The sequence below is a fragment of the Ursus americanus genome, chromosome 22 (genome assembly GCF_024610735.1).
Source record: "Ursus americanus isolate L20-20 chromosome 22, mUrsAme1.1.p, whole genome shotgun sequence".
NCBI classification, from domain to species: Eukaryota; Metazoa; Chordata; class Mammalia; order Carnivora; family Ursidae; genus Ursus; species Ursus americanus.
The window spans coordinates 612,773-631,145 of record NC_142148.1 but is presented as its reverse complement, the minus strand read 5'-3'; the positions used below and the strand labels follow the sequence as shown (position 1 = coordinate 631,145).

General features: G+C 59.3%; 1 protein-coding gene across 6 annotated transcripts in view; it reads left to right on the top strand.

Moving 5' to 3' along the window:
- The first annotated feature begins 554 nt into the window (after nt 1–554).
- Nucleotides 555–18,373, top strand: part of RTEL1 (regulator of telomere elongation helicase 1) — a 29,408-nt gene continuing 11,589 nt past the window's right edge. For 5 of the 6 annotated variants that reach the window (XM_087853424.1, XM_087853423.1, XM_087853422.1 and 2 more), the window contains exons 1-14: nt 555–712; nt 1,469–1,729; nt 2,749–2,944; nt 3,247–3,340; nt 3,992–4,073; nt 4,288–4,348; nt 8,063–8,138; nt 8,824–8,908; nt 11,191–11,256; nt 12,059–12,212; nt 15,829–15,867; nt 15,935–16,013; nt 16,764–16,861; nt 17,162–17,484. In XM_087853424.1, the coding sequence (XP_087709550.1) occupies nt 1,628–1,729; nt 2,749–2,944; nt 3,247–3,340; nt 3,992–4,073; nt 4,288–4,348; nt 8,063–8,138; nt 8,824–8,908; nt 11,191–11,256; nt 12,059–12,212; nt 15,829–15,867; nt 15,935–16,013; nt 16,764–16,861; nt 17,162–17,484 (1,455 nt within the window). In that variant the 5' untranslated portion in view covers nt 555–712; nt 1,469–1,627. The remainder of the gene's footprint in view (nt 713–1,468; nt 1,730–2,748; nt 2,945–3,246; nt 3,341–3,991; nt 4,074–4,287; nt 4,349–8,062; nt 8,139–8,823; nt 8,909–11,190; nt 11,257–12,058; nt 12,213–15,828; nt 15,868–15,934; nt 16,014–16,763; nt 16,862–17,161; nt 17,485–18,373) is intronic. The other variant, XM_087853426.1, reaches the window with a different exon arrangement.

The following is an 18,373-nucleotide window of genomic DNA, read 5'->3' as shown; positions in this document are numbered from 1 at the left end:
CATCTGGGCATTAAAGAGAGCCCATGAGGAGCCCCGGTGTCGGCGTGGCCAGCCGGCTGTGGGCCGTCTCTGTAGGGCCGATTTCTTCCTGGTGCCTTTCGGAACATGCTGGGATCGTCCGGGCAAGTATCTACCCCTGAGGAGCTGTGCAGACGCCGGACCCCACTGCTAACTGCCAGCTGCTGCTGGTGCGGGGACACTGGGAAGGAAGGCGGCTGGGCAGTAAGGAGAAAAGCAGCTGAGGCTCTTCAGGTCGCGGGCCTGAGCAGCCATTCTCGAGAAAACGGGAAAGGGAATCCACGGGAAACCCATCCGAAGGCGCGTGCAATTGTCCGGGCAATCCGGGGGACTTGGCCCAGGGAGGAGTGGTGGAATGAAGGCTCTGGCGGGCGTGGCGTCGAGGGAGGACAACCGAGGTTTCTGCCCGCGGGCGATCGCGGTGCCGTTCCCCGGGCTCGGGGTCGACCGAAGGGGCAGAGTGGGACCCGGAACCGAGAGCGCGGACCCCTCTGCTGCGGAACGGTTTCCGCCGGGCATCGCGCAGCGGACCGGAATTGGGAGCGGAAGTGCAGCGCGTTCAGTGACGATTGTGCGCCTTAGCCCGCGAAGTCCGAACCGGCTGACGGCGGCGGAGACGCGGTGGCGGTGCCCTGGCTGAGCTGGAGTAGACTCTTGGGGACCCCCGGCGGGGGAAGGCTGCCTGCGGAGACAAGTGAGTCGTGAGTCGTCGAGGCTCCGGAACGGGCATGTCCATCCGAGCGCCCGTCTCGGAACTGCAGGTCCCGGCAGGCCCCGCGCCGCCCGGGGCCCGCGCGCCGGTCTCTCTGCCGCGGTGCATTCTGGGGGCGGTGGTTTTCCTGCGCTCGTGGGCGGGGCTCCGCGCGTGGGAGCGGCGTTCCGGGCGGGGGTCCCGGCGCGGGGGGCGAGGGCCGTCTTCCAGCCGGGCTGGTGTCCGGGTGGGGTGTGGGTCTCCCTGCGGGAGCGGGTCTCCGGGTGGGGTGGGGGTGGGGTCTCCCGGCGGGGGCGGGTCACCGGGCGGGGCGGGGGTTCCGGCGGGGCCGGTCTCCTCGTGGCCGGGCCTTGAAGGAGGGGCCGTCAGTCAGTGTTCGGGAGAACTGTTAGCTGGCCCCTGTGCCCAGGCCGCCCCAGGCCAGGGATCTGGCCTCTCAGGGTCTGGTGCACGTCACCGAATTGCTGCAGGCGGAGCGTGTGGGGCTGTGCGCGGCTCGGGGTCTTGTTACTTCTGTGAGCCTGGCCGCCTCTCCCTGAGCAGGATGGAGCCGCTTGGGGCCAGAAAGCAAGGCAGGGCCCACGTGTAGGTTCTTCCTCTCCCCAAGCTCCTCGTGACTGGGTGTCACAGGCTTGCCTTCGGACCTTGTACACGGGACAGACTGCCTGATTGGTGAAGTGGCCTGCTACGCTGGGAAGGCTGGCTGCAAACAGTCTTGTCCCCGTCTCTGTGTTGTAGGGCTTCTTGCGGACAACAGCCTCATGTCCCAGCGCCGTGGGCTGGCATCACTTATCTGCACTGGCTGAGATCCTGAGATGTTCAGAGGGGCCTTTGCCTCACACACTCACACAGTCTGCCTATCAGCCAGCCCCTGTGCCCTCTTGAGAACAGGCCAGCATGCCCAAGATAGCCCTGAATGGTGTGACAGTGGATTTCCCTTTCCAGCCATACAAATGCCAGGAGGAATACATGAGCAAGGTCCTGGAGTGTCTGCAGAAGGTACGGATGCAGATGGAGGCATTTGTGTCCTGGGAGTGGGTCAGCGTGGGCAGAGCTTCCGCAAAGTCCTAGTGTAATGTACTTGGACCTTCCACTTCACTCCTGCTGGGCCGTACTGGGTAACAGGCCTCCTTTTGGACACGGGACTCAGTCATAAATGGGGCCGGCATTCTAGGAGACACGATAGACAAGTAGAAAAAGACAGTTCTCACTCTGAAGGAGAGTCATGAGGTCATTAGGCTTGGGAGCACCTTGAGGGCCTCTCTGAGGAGGTGGCATTTAAGCTGAGGCCAAGTGTGGAGGAGCAGCCAGCCATCTGAGGATCTGGAAGAAGTGTTTCCAATGGAGGGATAGTCAGTGTCTAGTCCTCATTTCGGAAGGGCTTTAAATCTCAGGGGCGAGCAGGAAGGCGGAAGGGGTGCAGGTAGCTTTTTGCTGACCTCCTTAGCACGTTCTCTTGTATCCTGCTCGGGCTCCCAGCCCGCGAGGGCTGATTCTGCACCTGGGCTCCTGGCGGCTGTTGTGGGCACAGACTCGACTCCTGCAGGGAGGAGCCTGGCGCCCATTCCTGGGAGCCGGGAGCACAGTTTTGCCGATTTGCCTATGTGTCTCCCCAGGTTTGCTGCTCAGGTTCCCATCTGAGATGCTTATAGGTCATCAGGTTCATCTCAGTATGAAACAGCTGCATCCAAAGTCACAGGACAGTGTTCTCTGTGGATATTTGGCACCTAATTAGTCATCTCACTATTTGTATTAGGCTGAAAAATACTGTTGAGTTTTGAGTAATGCTCTGCAAATTGTTTGCTAATGCAGGCTGAATTAACCCATAGCTTCTGGCTTTCGGCTTGAGAGTGGAAGCATTGTCAGATTATCCTCTGTTCCTCAGGCCTTTTGCCGCCTACGGGTGGGTTCTGCCTGAGCAGAACTGTCCCGCTGGCTGGGCTATGTACTAGGCGGGCTGTGTGGTCTGCAGTGCCTCTCCCCCACTTCCCCACGACCTTGTTTCTGACCCCACTCAGAAAGTAAATGGCATCCTGGAGAGCCCCACAGGCACGGGGAAGACGCTGTGCCTCCTGTGCACCACGCTCGCCTGGCGGGAGCACCTCCGTGATGCCGTCTCTGCCCGCAAGATTGCTGAGAGAGCCCAAGGGGAGCTTTTCCTTGATCGCACCTTGTCGTCCTGGGGAGTTGGCACTTCAGATGGAGACATCACAGGTGAGGCTCCTTTCAGCCCCTCTGGGCCTCCGCAGAGAGGTAGTGAAGGGATAGAGTGGGCTGGTGAGGCTCTGGTGTAGAGCTGAGTAAGGAACGTTGTAGCTGTGACGTTCTTTCTCACCGTCGCCTGGGAGCCTAAGGTCAGAGCCATGTGGTCAAACCAGAACACTGCAGATATCCACTTAGCTTGTTCCTGGGACCAGGTATGCAGGGCTGAGTTAGCCGAGTGCCCTGGGTTAACAGCACACCAGAACGTCGTCTCACGGAGCCATGATCTGTTCTGTTTCCTTGCGCCTGGGCAGGTTGCTACGCGGACATCCCAAAGATCATTTATGCCTCCAGGACCCACTCACAGCTCACTCAGGTCATTAGCGAGCTTCGGAACACCTCCTACCGGTAGGTCAGGCGGCGCTCACCCCTGCCTCTGTGTTATAGTGGGTTGGCCTTGGCAAAATGGTTGATGGTGGTGGCCTGCCTGGACCCCACTCTGGACCCCAGAGACCCACACTTTCTGCTTCAGTGAGCAGAACTGTAGTGAGGGCCAGGCTGTCTCTGCTGCCCACTGCTTATGAGAAAGCAGGTCCCATTTGATGTGCCAAACTTGGCTTAGCACTCTGAGCTCCAGGAAGGCGATGTGGTGTCTGCTCTGGGTGTGGGTCACTGTGGCTGGCGTGTGAAGGGGAAAGGAGGCTCTGCCTCATGTTGGAGCCCTGCAGAGCTGTAGGAGTCCTGGGGTCCTGTGCCAACCTCCTGTGTAGGGGGTATGGAGTTGGCGGGGTCTCCATAGAAGTTCGAGGGTCCCCTCCCATCTGCCTGTTTCCCCTGCCTCGTCTCCTTGCTCACACTGAGCCATGCGGCAGAGAAACTGCGTCCCAAGCAAAGGGTCCATTCCGGCCGCAGCCACTCCTTCTGGCTGCCTGAGTGCACATGTGAGCCATGTCTCCCCGTGCTCCCCGTGGGCCCCACACAGCCCACACCTAGGCTGCTGGATGGCACTGGGGCTATTACTCTCTGGTTCTTGGACCCCATGGTTCTCTCTTCTGCCAGGCCTCGGGTATGTGTGCTGGGCTCCCGGGAACAGCTGTGTATCCACCCCGAGGTGAAGAAGCAGGAGAGTAACCACATGCAGGTGGGTGTCTGGGGCACGTGCCCTGTCCTCTGTGGTTCTTTCAGAGCCAAGCCCCCAGGGGATGGCCCAGTGAAGAGCTGGTGGGGGCAGGGCTGGAACAGGACTCAGGCTCCACACGCGGGCAGCACCATCGGCCTTGTGTCTGCCGGCTGGCCCAGAGCACTGCCCTTTCTTGACCATTGTGCTAGCTGAGGCTGCTTCCTTTTTCTCTTAGATTCACTTGTGCCGAAAGAAGGTAGCAAGTCGTTCCTGTCATTTCTACAACAACGTAGAAGGTAAGAGAGGATCCCTGGAAGCCACTCCTGCCGGTTGGTCAGCCTACAGCCGGGTGGGCTTGGAGCATGTGCTGCCTCTTTGGCCTCATGGCCTGCTGGCTTTCCCCTTTGGCCACGTCAGTTCAGCTAGGTGAGGTGGTGAGGTGAGGTGGTGCTGGGCACTGTCTCCTGACTGTGGACCTGCACTGAATTGTGTGCAGAAAGGTTCATATGCCAGGGCAGGAAAGGCTGCCATCTCAGAAGGCCCTCCTGGCCCGGCAGGCCTCGCTGCTGTCTGGGAGCTTGGATCTCAGGGACTCACCGTCCCCTGAGAGGAGAGGCTCCCTGGGCTTAAACTGTGCAAACAATGTGGTTACGCTGAGCAGCTCCTTCCTCCTGGGAGTCTGGAATTCGGGCGCTTGCCAGCCAGGGGTGCCTACGTGGCTGGCCCCCAGCAGAAGCCCTGGGCGCTGGGCCTCTGGCCAGCTTCCCGGGAGACAGCATTTCACATGTGGCCTCAGCTCATTCTGGGGCAATTAGCCTGGGAGAGGGTTCTGGAAGCCGTGCCTGGTCTCCCGAACTCCTCCCCAGGCTTTTCCTTCTACTGATTTTGCTGTGTGTCCTTGGGCTGCAATAGGGCACAGCCTGGGTGTGTCTCTCCCTGAGGCCTGGGAATCCACCAGCCTTTGGTGCTGTGGGGAGGACAGCCTCTCCCAGAGGTGGCTGAAGTGACCAGCCCAGGTTCATGACAGTAGCTGGCCCGGGTGTGGCTTGATGTGTGTGAACATTGGAGTCCCGGCCCTTGATTCTTGGTGCTTACTTTCCTTAGGTCCAGAGTGGAGGGCTGGTCCTGGTGCCCTTGACTCCACATCTGTCAGGTCTTTGCTTTTCCACCGTGTGGCTGCCCCTCACATCTGTCACGGACTCCTGGAGCCAGAGGCAGTGGCAGGGGAGCTTCTCTGTGCTGTGGTCTCTACAGTTTCCCATCGCAGTTAGGGCTCTGTGGCGTGGGGGCATTGCACTTCAGTGGGGTCGGTGTTCCCTGTTTCTTGCCTCAGGGTTGGGATCAGATCCCGGCACAGGAGTGACAGAGGCCCTGGGGCACTCACAGGGCACTAGTGCCGCGGTTTGGGGTGCCCGGCATTGCCAGGGCAGTGCTTGCTTCCAGAGCCCTGAACTGGGGCTCCCTCACCTCCCAGTAATAGGCATCCCTGTGCCCTGTCCCTGGAGCTCGCTCTTCACCACCTTCTTATCGGCTCTGTTGTCTGGTCTGGTGGCACCGAGAACCCTCGGAACAGCAGTGAAGGGTACATGGGAAGCATCGGGCACCAGCCTGGCCTGCGGTGTCCCTGCATGAGGGCAGCTGCCAGCCCCTGTGTCCTGGTGTTGACTCTTGCCCCGGTCTGGAGGCTGCTGACGGACTTGCTCCGCTTGCTCTGCTTGTGTTAGGCCTGTGGGTGTCAGGTGGCTCTGAAGGCATTTTCCCCCCTTTGCTTTGTCCACCTTCTGCTCACAGCCCTCCCACGTCAATCCTGCTTCTGCATGGGCCTTGGGGTCACGTCCGTGATGTTCAAAACGGAGTCATCTCTCTTTTGCTCCATTGTGGCTGCCTCTGCCCACATACCTGGCAAAGGGGTGAGTTGCAGGTGTCCTGTTCACCACATACCAGAGCCTTTGAGCAACACTTGGTGGGAACTTTTCCAGCCACCTTTCCACATTTGTTTGTGGTTCAGCTCTCTACTCTCCAGCCCTTTCCTGCACTGCTGCTCACCTGTAACTGCACTGCCTCACACCTGCACCGCCCCACACCTGCACCGCCCCACACCTGCGCGGCCGCACACCTGCCCTGCTCCTCACCTGCAGCGTCCTACACCTCCAGCGCCCTACACCTGCAGTGTCCCACACCTGCGCTGCCCCACACCTGCCCTGCTTCTCACCTGCAGCGTCCTACACCTCCAGCACCCTACACCTGAGACGCCGCACACCTGCGCCGGCGCACACCTGCCCTGCTCCTCACCTGCAGCATCCTACACCTCCAGCGCCCTACGCCTGCGACGCCCCACACCTGCGCCGCCGCACACCTGGCCTGCCCCATACCTGCACTGTTTTGTCTTGCACCACCCCGCAGCTATAGAGCCCCTTACCTGCACTGTCCGCACCTGCACTGTCCCACACTCGGACTGTCCTCAGCTGCAGCATATTTTACTGTACTTGGTGGGTGATGGAACAGGAAGGGGCCAGGAGTTCAGAGGAGGGGTGGGAGCTGAGGGGCACTTTCAGCCCACAGTGGAGGTGATGCTGGAGCAGGTGTGTGCTGGCCCCCTGTGCTGTGGACCCCACCCCACTGTCCCGGGCCGTGCATGGCAAAGTGAGGGTGTTGTCGCAGCTGTCCTGCTGGCTCCAGGCTTCATTGGTCTCACCTGGTCCCCAGCCTCCTTGCTTTGCTCTGGCTCTTGCTGGTGTCCCATTGGAGGTCCGCCGCACATCGTTGCTGTGTCTTAGCCTCCTCTGCCCCCGTGACATGGGATGTGAGGGGGCATCGCCAGCAGCTGCGCAGCCCTTGGGGAGAGTGAGCAGAGATTCCGGAAGGGGTCCGAGAGGAGGAGAGGCATGTGTGGAAGGAAGGAGAGGGGTGCAGAGTTCGAGTTCTGCCCCACCTCTGTCTGGGGGAGCAGGCGAAGGGCCCTGCCAACGACTTGCAGTGTCTACATACTGGGATCCACCCTGGCTGGAGCCCCTTCACCACTCTCTCCTCTCAGCCTCCCCTGCTCCTTCTTGTTGCCCCCCTGTCCTTCAGGAAGGCTGCTGAGCTCCAGGCTAACCTGCTACAGAGCCTGTGGATTGGCTGCTCTGTTGCTGTGGAGCGCACAGTTCTTTCTTCTTCTCTTCCTGCTGTCCCTGGGGGCATTTTGCGGTTTGGTCACCATCAAGGTGTGTTCTGGCCTCTGCAGTGAAGGACCGGGCCTGGTACCTGCCACAGTGGGGCCGGGAGCCAAGAGTCTTTTTCCACAGGAGGCTGCCCTGGGGCTCTGGGGTGTGTATTCAAGGAGAGCCCTGGTCCTGCCCGCTGGGTATGGGCTCCTGAGCGCCTGGGTTAAAGCAGCTCCTCAGAGGGTTCCTGGGGCCCCAGTATGGGCTTGTGCCCCTTCTTGAGCACCTTTCTGCCCCGGGCCACCTGGGCAGCTAGCAGGGAGTGGTGCTTCTCGTGGGCTGCCATCATGAGGCAGGGGCCCTGGGTCTGTCAGGCATCAGGTGGGTTCCACCTTGAAGCCCCCCACCCTTCCTATCTGCCCTGCCTCAGGTCTGTGCTCCTGCACCGTTGACGTGTGGGGGGAAGTGAAGAGAGAAAGCCACTTGCTGCCAGACTAAAGCCTCATTATAGAACAGATGCTTCCAGGGCACGGCCTTGGGGATGTGTGGGTTGGTAGAGACAGGCTGAGGGACTGCGCACACTCCTCCAGTCCCCAGGGGTCCCCTTTCCTATTAATGCTCAGTCTCAGGCCAGCAGCCACTTTCTGAAGTATAGAGCAGGGCTCTCTGAGGATTACTTTGGGTATGGGGTCCTTCCAAGGTCATTCTGAGACTCACAGGGCAGGAATTCTCTCTGGTGAGTCCCCAGGTGGTTGGGTGCCCTAGTCCTGCCCGGAGGGAGAGTAACTGCTTGGGCATCCCTCTGGAGTCTGCAGGGACTCATTGGGCCTGAGGACATGTCTTTACTCTTGCGTGTATCCCCAGAGAAGAGCCTGGAGCAGGAGCTGGCTACCCCCATCCTGGACATCGAGGACCTGGTCCGAAGTGGGAACAAGCACAAGTAAGACCCTTGTGGCCAGGCAGCAGCGGTCGCGTCCTTCTGGCACAGGTTCTGGCACGATGAAGCTGGGCACGCCATTTCCTTTGCTTTGCTGCGTTGACTAATCACACGACTGACGGTTGTTCGGTGTGGAAACAAATGGTTTCGAATATGGGGGAAGCAAGGAAGCTCCCCTTGCCTCCCAAGGTGACCACTGTGCCAACAGGCAGCCCTGGCCTCCTGACGGACTCACTTCGGCTTCCAGCAGCCAGCGGACATAGTGCTGACCTTCTCTACTTGGCTAGTTTCCACAGAACACGCTTGCTGTTCTGATCTTTGTGTCGACCTCTTACGGCTTCAGGGCTTTGAGTTGTGTTTAAGACAGGACTGAGCATTTCCTTTGTGATTGCCGCATTTCTCTAACCAGGAATAGGATTGGGGTTTTTGTTTATGTAGATTTTTAAATAGCTGATCCACTCCCATGGTTGAAAACTGGTGGTGTACACTGTAATACAGTGAGCCTTCGTGCGGTCCCCAGGCCCCCGGCTCCCATCTGAGCCCCCGTGCAGCATGAGGCTCCTTCCTCTTGCTTGCCCATCAGAGGGCACAGCGTCCAGCCTGGCCACAGGCCCTCAGCCAGTGGGAGCCCCTCCGAGGGCCTGAACCTCCCTCCTGGCTCTGACACGTGCGTCCCTCCTCTCCACAGACTGTGTCCGTACTACCTTTCTCGGAACTTGAAGCAGCAAGCCGACATCATCTTCATGCCTTACAACTACTTGTTGGACGCCAAGGTGAGGTCTCAGCCCACATAGCTGAAGATTCTGGATATCAAGGGGGCGTCCCTGGGTTCGTAAGGGGCTGTCAGAGCCTTTGTCGGTTCAGTTCCTGAGACCAGACCCTCAGAGCAGCAGGCATGTGTGTGAGGACTCGGCCTCCCTCCCTGGTCTGGGCGCAGTTGTGACCACCCTGGGACCCTGGGTCTGTTGTTCTGAGCTCTCTGAGAGTGGGTGGGCTGGAGGAGTGAGGAGACCCCATGGGTGCCTCCAGGGCCAGTCCCTGGCCTTGTCCTGGCGGCTCAGCTTCTCTCTTTGCAGTTGGGCACCGTGAGGCAGCTCCAAGAGTGTGCTTCTGCCCTCCCTCACAGTCGTCTCGGGATGCGTGTGTACACCCATCTTCACACACCCCTCTTGTTTTAACGTGGGGGCCTCACGGTCCACGTGTGCAGTGACTTGTCCTTCATGTAACAGTGACATGCGAGTGAGCTGCTGTCTGGGCCCTTGCTGATTCATCCATTCAGCACTGCCGTGGGGTGGACAGACACGAGCAGGCAGGGCGTTGGTAGTGTTCAGTGTTCGGTGGCGGTGAGGGGAGAGGAGCGTGGAGGGTGGAGTAGGTGCCGCAGGGCAGGGAAGTCTCCGAGGAGCAGCCTTGGGGCCAAGGAGGGGGCAGGGAGCGAGCCGCTGGAGCCGCGGGGAGGAGGAGAGTGGGAGTGGGAGAGCATGGGTCTGAGGCAGTGCAGACTCCGGCACAGAGAGTGGGGGTTTGTGGAGTGGCTGTACGTGAGCTCGCAGACTTGTGCGGTCAGCCCAGCTGCCTGGCCCAGGCCCCGCCCCAGGGCAGGTATGGAGCCCCTAATAAGGCGATTCTAAAACTGACCTGGGAACGCAAAAATGGAAGGGGGGCCAGGCAGTTTTGACGGAGGACAGAGTTGGAGGGCTCCAGGACTTGGTGTGGACATCGACCGAGCCACTGGCCAAGATCGCACAGTAGTGACGCCAAGACACCCCCACACGTGGGCAGTTGGTTTTCAGCAAACTTGCCTAGGTATTTCAGCGGGAGAAGGAAAGGTTTTGGGCTTTTTTCCCCTAAAAATTGGTGCTGGAATCATTGGATATCTGTTGGAAGGGAATGAGTTTCAGCCGTTACTTCACACAGCACAACTCCGAACGTAAGAGCCAGAAACGGAAAGCTTTTCCAGGACAGAGCAGGGAGGACAGGCCGAGCTTTCTTAGCTCAGACACCACGCACCAGCCACAGGGAGAAACCAGTACGTTGGAGTTTACCATGATTCAGAGCCTTAACTCTTAAAAAGCATGGAAAATTAGGAAAATGACAGCAAGTCACAAAGGGAGAGAGTTTTCGTGGTCCCTTCGTCTTTGAGAGGACTGTGCCCGAGTCTGTGTGGCGCCCTCGTGACTCAACCAGCAATCCCCGAGAAAGAGAGCTGGGCCGGCCACCTCAGCCTGTGCGTGGAGAACGTCCAGCACCACTAGTCTCAAAAAAACGCGGGTTAAAACCATAGGGGGATGACCCTGCGTTCCCCCCAGAATGTGACCAGTGTCCGCTGAGGCTCCGTGGCCGTGCAGGGCTCAGCCTCGGCTGCTGGTGTGTGAGGGGGTGCGCCGGTCTGGAAGCACGCCCGCGGGAAGGAACTGGCTCCAGAGCCTTGCTGACTAGGGCCGACACCGGGGGCAGCCCCGTCCGTTGGCAGGCGGGTGCCCCTTAAGCAGCACCACGGGCAGCGAGGAGGGCTGAGCTGTGGCCACCTGCCGGCGACACACTGCCTGTGGGCTGGACAGATGAGCCCTGCTGCCCGACTCTGTTTCCAGGACAGCCTAGAAAAGGCAAATCTGCTCACAAGGAGCAGGTCAGAGGTCACGGGTGGAGGGGAGGGGAGTGGGTCTTATCTCCTGTTCTGGGTGGTGGCAACGCAGTGCTTACATCTGTCAGGACCCAGCTTCACACTTAAAATGGGCGCTTAATTTTATGAAAATTGAACAGAAATGCAGTTGAAGCAAAGAGGTACTAGTGTTGACCCCACCCAGGTCACCTCATCCCCTCCCCAAGTAAACACTAGGCCGAGCCCTGCTTTGGGCATCCTCCATGCCATGGCTGTGTGGCATGCTTGGTGTGGGGTCGGGCCCCCGCTCCCTCGTGCTGTGTGAGTGTTGCCAAGAGGGCCACCTGACGTCCAGCTCGGTGGTGGGTGGGTAGAGCCAGGTGGCCGTGGTATGGGTGGGGCTTCCCCTGTCTGCCCTGCCTCCAGCCCTGCACCCTTCCCCTCTTGCTGCAGAGCCGCCGGGCACACAGCATTGACCTGAAGGGGACAATTGTGATTTTCGACGAAGCTCACAATGTGGTAAGTGTCTGGGTGGTCTTTCTGCCACACCTCTCCTCCTCCGCGTCCCTGCAGAGAGCAGTGCACACCTTTCTGTCCAAGCCCTGGGTTAGATACACTGGCCGGCCCTGTGGTGCGTTTCCACCTAAAACCCTCACAGCCCCCCTTGGTCTCGTTCTCTTTGTCCCTTGGTAGTCGCCTGGCCTGATGTTTGCCCCCTGGTGACCACAGCCGGCCCCTCCCTATCGCCTCTGCCCTGCCCCAGCCATGCCTATGGCCTCTGCTCAGGGCCCTGTGTTTCCAGGAATGGCTGGCCTTGAGCAGGGTGTGGGAGGGAGGCCATGTGGGTCCTCTGAAGCCTCGTGTCCTGGGACAGCAGCAGCCACCCTCAAGCTCCCACTTGGTTCCAAGCACTTGTTGCCCTGGGAGACGATAGGCCCAGTGGGCCAGATCGGACTTTTGATAAAAGCCAGAGATCCTTATTTTTTTTAAGTTTATTTTTTTTAGTAATCTCTTTACCCAACTTGGGGCTGGAACTCACAACCCCGAGATCAAGAGTCACATGCCGTTTTGACTGAGCCAGCCAGGCGCCCCTAGAAATCTATATTCTGTTGGGAAATTTTCCAGTTATGAAGTTTCAGACATTAGTGTGGTTGTTTGGCTGTCTTGGGACCAGTTTGTGACCTGGCCTTAGAGACCGTGGGGTGGGGCTTGGGGGACCCTCTGCTTTCTGCACCCCTGCGCCCCTGCCGCCACCTTGGCTTCCTGGATCCCCACGTCACTGACCCTGTTGGGCTGTAGCATGGTGTGTTTGGGCTCCCAGGAGAAGATGTGCGAGGAAACAGCGTCCTTTGACCTGACTCCGCATGACTTGGCTTCTGGACTGGACGCCGTAGACCAGGTTCTGGAGGAGCAGACCAAGGCGGCCCAGCAAGACGAGCTCCACGTGGGCTTCGGCGCGGGCTCTGCTGACTCCGGTGAGCCTACAGGCGGGAGGAGAGACGGGCTGCAAGGTGGTCTTGGGGGTCCTGGAGGCAAGTCTTCCCAGCTCATCATTTGGGGACAATATGAACTTCTTTAAGAGTTTTCTTGGGGCCTCACAGACCAGGCAGTAGGTACCACCCAACCTCTCCAGCATTTCTTAAAGACCTTTCCATACTTTCCCAGGCGGTATAAACTTTATACGAATGAAAGCCAGGGGCGCCTGGATGGCTCAGTCGGTGAAGCCGCTGTCTTCATCTCAGGCCATGATCCTAGGGTGCTGGGATGGAGCCCCGTGTTGGGCTCCCTGCTCAGTGTGGAGTCGGCCCCTGCATTATTGGGGTTACCAACTTCGATTACCCTGTTAAGTAATGACTGCCCCATTTTTCTGCTGTGAAGGTACTGTTCTGCCATTTGTAATTCGTCAGCAGTCTATGGCATCCGTGAATGATTTCTTCCTGAGTTAATGATTGCTGTAATGTTCACAAAGCCATGAGTCTTCCTCTCGATGCCTCTCATTTCTGAACCGGTAGGGAGCTGGCTTGCTCATCTGCAGAGCACGGGCGTGCACCGCCGGCGTGTGCAGGCTCGCGGCCCCATGCACACTCCTGCTCCGTCCAGCGCCGCGCGTCTCGCTCTCACTCACTCCCCGACCTCATCAGTGTTTCCGTCCTTCCTGTGCTGGTGAGAACGCCGGCTTCCACTGTGCTCAGCGTTTCGCTTACTGGTTGGATCCCGGAAGACTCAGCAGCTGCCCCCCTGTGATGAAGGAAACTTGCTCCCCGGAGCTGAGGGTTGTACCCTTCCTGTCATTACTCTGATCACTGGGGAGTCCTTGGTTGTCCCCCCGCCGCCCACTCCACGGTGGCTGCATTGTCATTTTAGGGTCATTTCTTATTCCCTGTTTCTCCTCATTGATTTTATTACTGGGCTTCTTCTTGGGTGTTTGAAACATGACTGTGATTCTGCAAGTCAAGGTACTTGACAGAAGTGTCTTGTTAGTTTCTGGTTAGTTTCTGCACATGGGCCACGCTGTTCCTTGTGGACGCGCATTTGCATGTTGCTGCTTTCATTTCTAGTGCGCCTTGCAGAGGCCTCCATGCACAGAGGCTCCCCTTCTCCGCCTCCTGCCTCCCCCCAGTGGACGTCCTGTGTCCATCTGTATGACATCTGGGTTGTTTCCAACATCCTGTAATCCCAAGCAGAGCTTGTGACCGGGCGACGCACCTCCGGGTCAGTTCCAGGAATCGGGGCTGCTGGTCGGCAGGAAGCGTGCTGCTGTGCCGTTGAACCTTGGGCCCCGCGTGGCGGGTGCACAGCCTCGCCAGCAGAGCGCGACCTTAGGCTTTTCATGTGTGCCGGTCTCCTAGATGGAAACGGCTCTCTAAGTATGGTTTTGGTTTGCTTTTCTCTCAGAAGTGAAATTGAACGTTTTCTCGGTTGTTGAAGGGATGTGTGTTTTGTTTTGGAAAGGGCTGTCTTAATGGGCATAAAGTAGCTGCTATCCTTCGTTTTCATGCGATGTCTTTGTTGTGTCCCAGGAAACCTCGGGGCGCTAGCCGCCTCCCCTCAGCCTGGTCTGACTTTCTCACACTCCCCCGTTCTCGATGCCCTTCACAGTGTGGAGGAGGGCCAGGGAGGCCTTTTGTGGAATGTGCCTTAACTGGGAGGCGTCTGCTCTTCTCATGGGTTTCCTGGGGCTCTGGGACTTGGGAAGAGGAGCACATGGATGCACTTTCTCGTCACACGCTGCCACGTGCCCAGCTGCCGACCCTGTGACAGGACTGTTGGTGTTGCCTGGGCCCCGGGCTGAGACCGTTTGCATCGGGGTCTTCGCTGCTTGCTGTTTCCCCTCCTCCCCACGCGGTCCTCTTTGGAAGGGGCTCGCTCACTGCAGTGCCCCTCTCCACGCTGTGCATAGGGCAGTGACGCTGACGGGGGCGCCTGGCCAGCTCGGTCAGTGGAGCGTGTGACGCGTGTTCTCGGGGCTGTGAGCTCGAGCCCCGCAGTGGGGGTGGAGATGACTTAAATGAATAAATAAAAAGTGAAAGAAAAGAAGAAATGCCGCCAGCTCACAAGCACAGAGCAGAAAAGAGAGAGACCAGCCGTGGCTGCAAATAACCCTTTGTGCTTCAGAGGGCGCCGTCTGGAGCGGAAGGACAGCCCAGAGGACGGCAGGCATTTCCTGTGGATCATGTGTCTGACGGGATTTGTATCCAAAACACGTAAGAAACTCTTACCACTTGAGGAAAAGACAACCCCGTGGAAATTGGGCAGAAGATTGGGAGAGCCGCTTCTTTTTTTTTTTTTTTTTTAAAGATTTTATTTATTTATTCGACAGAGATAGAGACAGCCAGCGAGAGAGGGAACACAAGCAGGGGGAGTGGGAGAGGAAGAAGCAGGCTCATAGCGGAGGAGCCTGATGTGGGAGGAGCCTGATGTGGGGCTCGATCCCACAACACCGGGATCACGCCCTGAGCCGAAGGCAGATGCTTAAAACCGCTGTGCCACCCACGCGCCCCTGGGAGAGCCGCTTCTTCAGAGTAGACCTGCCATCGGTCAGCGTGCACACCCTGCGGGGCGGCCGTTGCCAAGCGGGGGGGCAGTGACCAGTGTTGGCGAGGGTGTGGGCCACTGGTTCGAGCTTGTCTCCGTAGCCACTGTGGCCAACAGGCAGCCCCTGGAGTCTCTCCTGGAGACTGTGCGCCTGGCTTCGCTCAGGCCGCTGGCACAGAAGGCCGCAGACACCGTGGCTTCTCCTGAGGCCTCGCCTGGCGGGCCAGGTGCCAGCAGAGCCGTGTCTTCCCGTCAGGAGGCGTGCTGGGGCTGCCGTTCACCATGTCCCTGGGAATGTCGTCGTGCTCAGTGCTGCGGGATGGAGAGAGGGTGATGTGCCAGCTGTGTTGTTCAGTTTACCAGGAGGCAGAATTTTATAAAGATGTTCTTTTCCTCAGTTGTTGCTTGGTGCTACCATTCTTACAGGAAAAGGAGGATGGGTACTTGATTTTTTTCCAGCGTTCATTTGGGAGTTTGAATTTATTCCTGACTTGTAATCGATCCCTTGTCCCCTCAGGAGGGGAGTAGTTCAGTGTTGTCAGTGGTACTTGTGTTTAAGCGCAGACAGTGGTCTCAGTCCATTGTAAGCCTCGTCGTCATTGAACTCGAGGGGTCCCCTCTTCAGCTGCTCCCACGGCCCTGCCAGGCGCTGATGGGGAGTCGGGGTTATTCCTCACTCACGCTTCCTGCCCCACACCCGGCATCAGCCATGTCTCCAAGGAGCCTTGGTTTCCTCTCATGGGAGATGGTCTCTCAAGACCCACCATGCGGGCACGGGAGCCCTCTGTTGCTGGCTCAGTCATCATCCTGGGTCTCGGGCGAGCAGGGCAGGGAGTGCAGCCCCGTGCCTGAGCGTGCCCACAACGTGTCCTGAGCTCGCACTGCTGCTGCGGGCCCACGTTCGGGCTGTAGGGATCTCAGAGCCTCGTGTCCTTGCCTGGGGTTATCTGCTCCACGCCTGCTTGGGGGGACAGGCAGGAACCCAGCCCGAGTGCTGGCTCTTCGGGGCGCAGTGGGTGGAAGTAGACTGTGACCATGCATTTGCTGCTCTCCCAGGGCTGCACATGGAGCTGGAGGACATCGCGAAGCTCAAGAGTGAGTGCTGCCCTCCCCCACTGCCGGTAGCTGGGCGGGCGGCACCTGACGATCCCTTGCCCTGCAGTGATCCTGCTTCGCCTGGAGGGGGCCATCGATGCCGTGGAGCTGCCTGGGGACCACAGTGGTGTCACCAAGCCAGGGAGGTAAAGGACAGTGGGTGTGCCAGGCTGTCCTTCTGGTGGTCCGCCTGCCCTGCCCCCACGCCTGTGCGGTCTGTTTGGGTTTTGGAGGCCCACGAGGGGTCTGTGCACTAGGTGGTCGTGGCAGCCTCGGGGCTACTGTGGGTACAGGCATGGCTCCTGGCCCGGGCCTCCCCTGCTGGCCCAGTCCTTTAGCGCGAGACGCTTCCTTCTGCATCTTCCCATCAGCCACCCCTTGCAGCCTCCACAGGCCCAGACAGCTCTGACCAGGCACAGGGCAGCTGGATTTATTTCCCAAAGGCAGACAAGGGATCATGGCCTGCCGCTGGCTGTAGCTCTCCTCAGGGCACAGCCGATGGCTGTGCTGGGATCCAGGCTCTGGTTCTGGAGGTGTGGAATGTTCTAGAATGTGCTGGAGCACTGCTGGCTGCCTTCTTCCTGAGCCCGTCTGCTGTACTCTGCTCAGAGCCTCGCGGGGCTCCCACTTGCTTCCCAGACGAGCCAGGCTCCTTGGCCAGCCCTGCCCATACCTCCGTGGCCCAGAAGGCAGGACCGGCCTCCCAGAGCTGCCCTTGGGGCCTTGCCTTTTCCTCAGCACTCAGGGCTCCCCAGGGCACAGGCCTCTCCCCTCTGGGTTTGGCCTCTAGAGGGCTTGGTGCTCGTGTCTGAGGGAAGGGATCTTCAAAAGCCCCCGGCTGTCAGCAGCTCCCTGAGCGCAGCCCGGCGCCCCGCCCGAGCCTCTTTCCTCTACAGCTACATCTTCGAGCTGTTTGCCGAGGCCCAGATAACGTTTCAGACCAAAGGCTGCATCCTCGACTCCCTGGACCAGATCATCCAGCACCTGGCAGGACGTGAGTCCCCAGCCTGCCCTGCAGCCCGTGGCTGTGTTGGCCCCCACACTGGGCCTTGACTCAGGGTCGCAGCCTGCCACAGCCCCAGGCAGGAATGTCACCCCCGGAGCTCCCTTTCTGACTGCGACATTGGGGCATCAGTGCCGTTGGGTGGCCGTGTGTTTTGTAAAGCACAGCCCAGCTTTTCTGTTTCCTGGTCAGCCCCTTTAAAGGAAGAGTGGTGAGGGACCTGGTGGGTCAGTGAGCCACGGGTCCCGCCAGCCTCTCTCCTAAGACCTCCCATCCTGTTTCCACCCCGAGGCGGCACTGCGGAACCACTTCTGCTGGGTGGGGTCTCGTTCTCATCTCGGATGACCAGCCTTGCTATGCTCCTGGGCCCTGGGGGTGGCCCGGCAGTCCCACCCTTACCTGACCACAGAGCCTCTTTTCTCATCCTGCTGACCCCCAAGGGCATGCCCCGCACCAGCACCGGGCTGAGGCCGAGCTTGCTCGCAGCCCCTGAGGGCGGAGGGTCTGGTGCCGCCCCTGGTGGGGACGTGGAATGGCCAGCGTCTGCTGCTCCCACAGGCGCGGGGCTGTTCACCAACACAGCAGGCTTGCAGAAGCTCTCGGACATCCTCCAGGTAGGGACGGGCTTGTGGCGAGGACACAGTGTCTTTTTTCCTGGTGGAAGTTAGGGGGTGCTTTCTTATCCTGGAGTTGTTAACCGATGGCAGACATGGGGCAAGACCAAAGTGCTCGCACCACAGGCTTCGAATCAACGGCCCCTGAAGCACATTTCCTCTTGCCCTGAAAACCAGGCCTTGGGGCAGAGGGCCGTGCTCGGCTGCCCTGGTCAGTCCTGTCCAGGGCACGTGCTCAAGGGCCAGGTGGGATGAAGGCCTGGCAGAGTCCCCTGGTTTTCATACAGGCTTATTAGCTACTGCCTCACCATCTGCCCTCACCTTTTCTCAAGTTATTTCTTGAACCAGCTTTTCAGAGGAAAGTCAAAGCATGAGCCCATCAGAGAATGAAGGGGCATAGATTCTGTCTCCCAGCCCTGTATCTGATCCGTGGGTCAGCCCACCCAGAGAGGCATTCAGACTTTTAGGGTGAGTGTATTTGGGCAATGCCTGTGAGCCCAGGTGGGGCCCATGGGGCTGGCGTTCAGAGTCGTCAGGTGTGGTCAGCATGCCCTCTGGGATCCACTTTGGGGTGGGGGCAGCCCCCAGGGCTCGCTGAGCCCCCCGGCCACATGCAAACCCTCACTTATCCTGGCCAGGCAACCAGTGGGGACAGGACACACCTCAGGGACTGTGGACATGGCTGCTTCCTGCCCCCTAGTGTGTTGACCTATGTCCAGCCGTCCTCGGGTCTGGCTGAGCCATTTCCTTAGTTCAAGGGGACGAGCCAGGCTCTGTTTCCCTCAGTTGGGTGACTGCTGGCCGGCTGCTGAGGGTCCTCTCTCACCTTGCTAGGCCTTTCTGAAGACGACTCTCAGTGGCCAGAGGTCCTCGGTGAAGCCAAGACACA